Source organism: Arvicola amphibius, chromosome 9, assembly GCF_903992535.2.
Source record: "Arvicola amphibius chromosome 9, mArvAmp1.2, whole genome shotgun sequence".
In the NCBI taxonomy this organism is placed as follows: domain Eukaryota; kingdom Metazoa; phylum Chordata; class Mammalia; order Rodentia; family Cricetidae; genus Arvicola; species Arvicola amphibius.
Window position 1 is genome coordinate 60,268,702 of NC_052055.2, and position 7,787 is coordinate 60,276,488.

General features: G+C 52.3%; 1 protein-coding gene across 1 annotated transcript; it reads left to right on the forward strand.

Annotated features, from left to right (window-relative positions):
• Window positions 1-7,458, forward strand: Ankrd33 (ankyrin repeat domain 33). Its single transcript, XM_038342096.2, has 5 exons — window positions 1-165; window positions 406-535; window positions 705-845; window positions 1,565-2,244; window positions 7,273-7,458. The coding sequence occupies exons 1-5, from the start codon at window positions 1-3 to the stop codon at window positions 7,456-7,458; spliced, it is 1,302 nt and encodes a 433-aa protein (XP_038198024.2).
• The last annotated feature ends 329 nt before the right edge of the window (window positions 7,459-7,787 follow it).

The following is a 7,787-nucleotide window of genomic DNA, read 5'->3' on the forward strand; positions in this document are numbered from 1 at the left end:
ATGTCTGAGGCACCATCCTGTTCCAGCAACGAGACTCCTACCCCTGTTTGTGATCTGAAGACCCTGTACTGGGCGTGTGTCCACAATGACCCTGCTGAGCTTCAAGCAAGGCTGGATGTCGGGGTCTCCCCAGAGGAGGTTTCCCAGACAGACAGCAATGGGAGGGTGAGATGCCCAAGGATTAGCAGGGCAGGTGGGGACAGCTCAGCTCCCACCCTCATCCCAGCAGCATCCTGGTCTGGCTCCCCAGAGAGCTCCAGAGGCTGCTCCCACTCTTTAGGTGGGTTAGACCTATCTTCACAGGGGTTGGGACAGGCTCTGGGAAGGTGCAGATTTAGAGGGCAAGGGCGGGGGTGCTAAGGAGAACTTAGTGGAAAGTGGGGGTCCAAACTGCTCTGTCCCCAGACAGGCCTCATGGTGGCATGCTACCATGGCTTTGGTGCCATTGTGGCTCTGCTCAGCTGCTGTCCTTTTCTGGATGTGAACCAACAGGACAAAGACGGAAACACAGCCCTCATGTTGGCTGCTCAAGCAGGTGCAAGACACACCCCCACCCCAACCAGCACCCCCTTTCTCACCCCCCACCCCATCTCACCCCTGCTCTCAGTCATCAGGGCCACAACCCAAACCTTGCACAAGGGTCTCTCTGACCAGGCTTCATTGTCGCCCTTCCTGGGGATCAGTTCTGTGGTCCTATCTCTCAGGTCACACGCCTCTGGTGACTCTCCTGCTCAACTACTTCGCTGGCCTGGACCTGGAGCGCAGAGACCAGCGGGGGCTCACAGCTCTGATGAAGGCTGCCATTCGCGACTGCTCTGACTGTGTGGTTGCCCTCCTCATGGCCGGTGTGTGGCTGCACGCCCTCCACTACCACCCCACTAGATACCATTTAATTGCAGCAATTGAGGAATACGGATGGAGGCTAACTTAATAGAGGGGGGTGTTATCACCCCCAGCTCTGTTTATGGAGGTCCCAGCAAAGAGTGAGACATCAGATGGGGAAAAGTTAGGGGTGAGGTGGCACTTTAAACCGGAATCCTGAGTTCTAGTGCCAGGTTTGCCATTGCCTGAGACCCATATGGAGGAATACGGCCACAGCACAGTGAAGGTTGCCACATCAGGCGGTAGTAGTGGGCGCCGACTCCAGCTCCTAGACTTGCTTGGTTGTAGCTAGAGCCTTTGGTGGAGGACCAGCCTGTCTGTGGGCCCTCGTTATTCCCCCTGAGGTGGCTGTCAGCGCCCTCTGTTGGTCTTTCTGAGGGATCCCTGTCCTTCCCAACCCCAGTGGGTTTAGCAGGGAAGGAAGGGCACCCTATGCCTTTCTCAGCCTGTGCCCCTCGCTTCTCAGAAAGCCCAGCCTCTTGGAGACACCATGGGCTCTCCTCAAGTGCCCCCTCCCCCACCTCCTGACTTTGATAGCTTCCTGTCTTTTACACAGAAGGCTAAAGCCCTGGGCTTCCAGTCTAGGAGGTGTTTAGCCCGAACTAGCCTTGCTACTGAAGAATGTGCCCATGTACAAACCACAGCTCCCTAACTCATCCCTGTCACACGGGTTCTCTTGCAGGTGCTGACCTGAACTCCGTGGATCTGGTCCGCGGTAAGACAGCCTTGGAGTGGGCCCTTCTGACTGACAGCTTCAACACAGTGCGGAGGATCCGGCAGCTGCTTAGGCGGCCCCAGGCAGAACAGCTCAGTCAGCAGTACCAGCCAGAGTGGCCAGCCTTGGCCCAGCTTGTGGCCCAGGCCCAGGCTGCCCCATCCCTCCTAGAAAGGCTGCAAGCTACCCTGAACCTCTCTTTTGCTGAGTGTCCACAGGAAGGGGGTGTTCTGGACCACTTTGTGACGGTCACCACCAGCTTGGTCAGTCCCTTCCTCACCACGGCCTGCCTCCCGCTGTGCCCTGACCATCCACCCAGGCTAGGCACTCGAGGCAAGTCAGTGCCTGAGCTGTTGGGTACTGTCCCTGCCCCTCCCCCAGCACCCCATCCTCCTCAGGTTGTCCCTGTTCCCCAGGTCTTTGCCCCCTACCAGAGCCCTCGAGGTATGCTCTCCAGGTGGCTACAGCCCAGGGGCAGTACTGGTACCAGGTCACAAATCCCCAAGCTCCTCCTCTCCAAGACACCCTCTCCCCCTAGGCAGTATGAGTTCATACTCAGGCCTGCAGGGCCTCGAAGTCTGGCTCTTCCTCTTTGGAGATACCAGGAGAGGAAGAAGCAGGAGGAAAGAGCAAAGAACCATGGGGTGGTGGGCTAAACTAAGCTAGAGGCAAGTAAGACACATCTTTGTCTGGGGCCTCTTCTGCTCCCCCCCCCGCCCCCCCGAATGTCCAGGCTGTCAACAGCAGTGTCTGCAGGAGGGAACGGGAGCACCCGGAGTCTGCCGGCAGGGAACTGGCTACAGTGGTTGCGGTGCAATAGCCATGTTATTTTGTGCAGTGTCTCTTAAAGCGAGAGAGAGCCAGCTGTTCTCACAAGAAATCTAGCTTCCAGTTGTATCAAGTAAATAACCCAGGGAGAACAGCATACGTGGCACGGCCTTAGTCAAGGAGAAAATCTCCCCTCTGGTGGTGTTTGTAATCTTTATCCTCAACTTCATCAGATTTATAGTCACACAAAAGACGTGCCTAACTGAGGAAGAGAGAGCCACCTGAACTCGAGGACTGTCCAACAGACTGGGGCCCCACACTGAATGGAAAGACAGACACCAACACAGGCTTCCCTGTTACCTGACTGCTGCCTCAAGCCGCTGGGCCTTCCCCTCATGGAGTGAACAAGAAAAGTAATTAATGCAAGATCAGTGCAGACAGATCATGAGGAGCAAAAGCTATTTAACCACTCCGTAAGTGGAGCGACAGAACGGACCAGAGAAAGAAATGGAAGACTGTAGGACCAGGAGCACGGGAAGGAGATGGCAAAGTTAGAAGGAAATAAGTTCCCGACTGGCAGTAAAACCTGAACTGGTTTTTACTTTTTTTGCCAAATAAAAATAATTGGGGGGGGGGGGCTGTAGAGATGGCTCAACAATAAGAGTTGACTGCTCTTGCACAGGACCCGAGTTTGGGCCCCAGCACCATGTTATAGGGGATCTGATGCCCTGTTTGATTTTCTTGGGCACCAGGCACTCACTTGGTGCACAGAGCTATGTGCAGACAAAATACCTATACACATTATGTTAAATTTAAAGATGCGATATATTAATAATAAAAATAATAATGATAATAATTTGCTGTTTGTCAATTTTGAGCATCCCTTGTTTTACAAAGTCTGGCCCTTAAAGAGCAGAAAACAGTGTTTGCTGCACATAGGATGGAGATCTGTAGTTCCAGCTACTCAGGAGGCTGAGACAGGAGGATCATTTGAGCCTATGAGTTTGAGACCTGTCAGAGCAGCACACAGACCCTGTCTAAAGAAAGAGTGAGTGAGGGAGGGAGGGAGGGAGGGAGGGAGGGAGGGAGGGAGGGAGGGAGGGAGGGGAAAAAAACCCCAGCAATAATAAGTAGGCTGTCAAGAGAAATCACCTCCCCCAGGTGACGCCATAGGTAGGGTTATTAGCCAATGATCTGAAATATCTTTGAAGGGACACTTGGTAACTTTGTGGGGCTTTGTCTGCAAGTTTGAGGTTTTTTCCCCAACACATTTACTGCAGAAATGCACTTGTATGGTCCTAATAACTACAGCAGCTGGACACATAGTGCCTATTGTATACACACATGCAGACATATAGTGCCCACTGTATGTACACACACATGCAGACATATAGTGCCTACTGTACACACACATGCATATGCAAGGAGCCTACTGTATACATGCATACATTTGACCCTCTCAATGATCCTGCACACTCCAGCTTTAAGGACACCCTGGTGCAGGACTGCCTGGGTTCCACAGCAGAGTGCTAGCCCAAACTGTCCCTTCTGGAGCATCCCTATAAGGAAGCAAGCATTTTCTAGAAAAGGGCTTACATGCTGGCCAGGAGTGACCAGGCAAAGTTTTCATTATTTTAAAAAAACTTTTGATTAAGACAAGCTACAAAAGCTCTTCGTTATGGCTGAACATGGTGGTGCATGACTAGTGCCAGCAGAGGCAGGCACATCTGGGAGTTTGAGGCCAGCCTGGTCTACATGGTGAGTTCCAGGGCACATGGGCTACATAGAGAGACACTGCCTCAACTACAAAAGAGTTATGATGAAGTACACAGACACCTCAGATTTCCCTGTTGTTTCTGTGTCTCCTGCAGTGAGTGAGCCATTACCATGATTAACTCAGCCCACACCTGATTTACACATCTGATTTACACACCTGATTTACACACATCCTTAGTGTTCTTACCCAGCTTTCTCTCTGCTGCAGGATCCCAGCTGGGATCCTACAAGACAGTCCTTGTTGCTGACAATCTAGACAGCTTTGAGTATTTGATAACAGTAATCTCTTCCTCCCCTATTCCTCCCCTCCCCTATTCTTTCCTCTTCTCTATTCCTCTTTCCTCTTCTCTTCTCTCCTCCCCTCCCCCTCCTCTTCCTTTCCCCTCTCCTCCCCTCCCCTCTCCCCTTCCTCCCCTCTCCTCTCTTTCCCTATCCTCTCCTGTTCTCTTCCCCTCTCCTCCCCTCCCTTCTCTTCTCCCCTCTCCTCTCCTCCCCTCCCCTCTCCTGTTCTTTTCTCTCCTCTCTTCCCCTCTCCTCCCCTCCCCTCTCCTCCCTTTTCTCCCCTGTCCTTTCCTCCTGGCCCCTCTTCTCTTCCTTCCCTCTCTCCTCTCCTTCTCTCCCCTCTACTCCCCTCCCCTCTCCTCTTTCTCTCCTGTCTTCTCTTTTTTCCTCTTCCTCCTCTCTCTCCTCTTCCTCCCCTCCCCTCTCCTCCCCTTTCTTCTTTTCTCTCCTCTCCTCCCCCTCCTCTTCCTCCCTTCTCTTCTCCCTTGTCCTCCCCTCCCCTCCCCTCTCCTGTTCTTTTCTCTCCTCTCTTCCCCTCTCCTCCCCTTTCCTCTCCTTTCCTCTTATCTCCTCTTCCTCTTTCTCACCTTCATCTTGCTCCATAGCCCAAGGCTGGTGTTTTTCTTAGGTCTAGCCTGGGGCTCTGGGTTTAAGGTTTTCAGGAGAAAATGAGAGAAACAAAGAAATGTAGAGAGGTCAAGTTCTTATCAGGTGGCACTGGGGTACTTCCTGTGAGCACAACTTGTCACTTGCTAATTTTGACCAGTTGTCCTGTGAACATAACTCTTTCCTCACTTCCCACAAGCTCTGAAGGGAGCCCCACATCCAGCAGGCAGGAGTCACATCCCAGCTTTTGGGAGGACCAATGTCAATCTAAGCACAAATTCTTTGGTTTATGCACAGAGAATTTTGACATTTTAATCATTAATTTTTATCTTTTGATTACAAAAATTATTCTGTTCTTTGAATAGGAACACACTCACACATGCACACACAAACACACACACACACATGACAAGTCAGTCTCTCCCAGAGGGCTCTGAAGACAGCTGCAGAGAGCTGCAGGCTAATGCTGCTGTTCCACACCTGGATGATCCCGAATGAAGCACTTGTTTATCTTGCTTCTGGACTCACACCTGTGGGATGGAGAGCCACTGGGTGATGTGGAGAAGGGGTATTAAAGAATTGAACTTGACTGAGCTGCTTCTGGGCATCCAGGGTGGGTATTCTTCTTTTCCTCCCATCCAGAACTGAAATCACAGCACATAAGGCAGCCTTGGCAGTGGCCAGCAGAGAAACTATGTCTACAGCCTAGGAAGGCAATGGTGACAAAATGTTGTGTGGCCCGAGAGTTGTCTTGGGACCCTAGGCAAGTTATTTGACCCTCCTGAACCACACAGCTCTCATATGTAGACAGAAACAAGAATAACAAGCTTGGAAGTTTGACACGTGGCCCGGGAGTTAAGGGCACACAATGCTTTTCTAGACGACCCAAGTTCAATTCCCAGCACCCACATGACAGCTCACAACTGTCTGTACTAGTCCCAGGGAATTTGATGCCCTCTCCTGGCCTCTGTGGGCACCAGGCACACAAGTGGTGTGGATATACATACAGACCAAACAGCAGTGAAAGAGAGAGAGGGATAGGTTTTTGTTAGGAACGAATAGGAAGAGGGCAGGTAGCTCCATGCCTGGCCATTCTTGACAATTGTCACCTTCCCTCCTTATACCTGGAGGGAGGAGACTCCAGCTGTGACAGCTAAGCCACTGGCCCAGTGTCACCAGCTGACCAGTGGCAAATGCAGCACAAAGCTCAAAGCTGTGTGACATCAAAACCTTCTGTCCCACTGCAGCAAGTCACTCTGCCCACAGCAGGGCTTCCGCTTATTTGTGAGCCTGCTCCTCCCACTTGCTCAGGGGTCATCCTAGTCTTGTAGGTTCCTGTCTGTCCTGTCAGAACTGGATCTGGACAGTGGATTCTGCAGAGGGAACCTTCCCCTTCTTCCAATGGTCTCTGCAACCTTTGACTGTCTCCAGAGCCACTGGGCCCTAGGCGCTCTACCAAAAAGGTCAACTTGGCCAAGACTTACCAGTCCCTTGAGAGCTGCTGACTCCAGCCGGCCTGGATCCCTCCATGCTGCATGGGAAGAGGCCAGGCTTCTCTGAGCTTCCTGCAGTTGCCTCCCCCCCCCCCGCCCCGCCCAGGTGGTCTGTCTCACCCCAGCCTCTGACCTTCCACACTTCCTCCACGTCTGCAGAAGTCATGCACGGCTTCTTGTCATGCCAAAAGTTAGCTATATTGAGACCTTTGAGGTTGGTAGACCCAAGCTGCCTCTCCCAGTCTCACTCTCATTTGTAACATGAATCACTCCCCAGGATATGAGGCATAGGTGTGACTGGCAGGTAAGCAGCCATCCTCTGCCGAGAGGGACAACAGATGTTCCACAGCTTCCCTGTGGCTCTAGTGCAGTATTCTGATGGCCCATGAAATGTAAAAACAGTCCAGAAACCACCTCAGACCAGTTCTGCCGCAGCTGCACATCCCTGCCCGAGGCGCCTGCCTCTCACCCGGGCGGGTGCCACAGTTCTAGTGGTTGCTCAGGTTGTTCTCAGGAGCACACGCTATCCATTCATGCCCCGGTCAGGAGGCTAGAGGCAGGATTGCAGGGTTGGACAGCCTAGCAAATTCTGAGGGTACCAGCCAGGCTAGGGGGACCCTCCTGTCACTCCTGTTGGGGTAAGGACATGTTTGTTCCTGCTCAGCCCCTAATGCTACTCATCTTAGAAAAGAATGGTGCATTTGAGCCCAGATGCACAGACAAACTTAATCATTTGCCTTCCCCTCTCAGGGAGCACAGGTTCTAGGAAGGCCAGTGTCCCCATATGTCCCCAGTAATGCCAACACACATCTCATGAGATGCCTGCTGGGTCAGCAGAAGTTAAAGGAGCACATAAATGGTAGGGGAGGGGAGTCTGTGGCCCCTACCAGGGAACTAGAACAGGATAGTGACCTCCCTCCCCAGAGCAATGGCTAAAAACACTCGTGAGTCACCACCATTCAAGGAATATTCAGCTAAACCTTGTATCCTGTACCCTGAACCCTGGCCCTCCTTTTCTCTCCGGCTCCCCAATTTATTTCTTGTCCAACCTTTTAGGCCGGTCATCAGTGAGTCTTCACCTGCCAGAGAAGCCCACTCTGCCTTTGTTCTTTGAAACCAGGACTTTGCATTGTGGAGAAAGATTCTGGGTCTGAAAGGAGCACGTGGAAACGAGGCTTGGCCTCTCTCTGAAGCCCTTGGCGCTGCCCACACCTACTTCTAGAAATTTTGGCCATACTTACACAGCAATGCCCCATGTAGACTTG

Bases quoted from the DNA above. Each gene is read 5' to 3' on its own strand.
- Ankrd33 (XM_038342096.2), top strand. From the start codon at position 1: ATGTCTGAGGCACCATCCTGTTCCAGCAACGAGACTCCTACCCCTGTT. The intron at 846-1,564 runs GTGTGTGGCTGC...GTTCTCTTGCAG, and splicing joins GGTTGCCCTCCTCATGGCCG to GTGCTGACCTGAACTCCGTG. The intron at 2,245-7,272 runs GTGGGCTAAACT...TTCCCCTCTCAG, and splicing joins GAGCAAAGAACCATGGGGTG to GGAGCACAGGTTCTAGGAAG.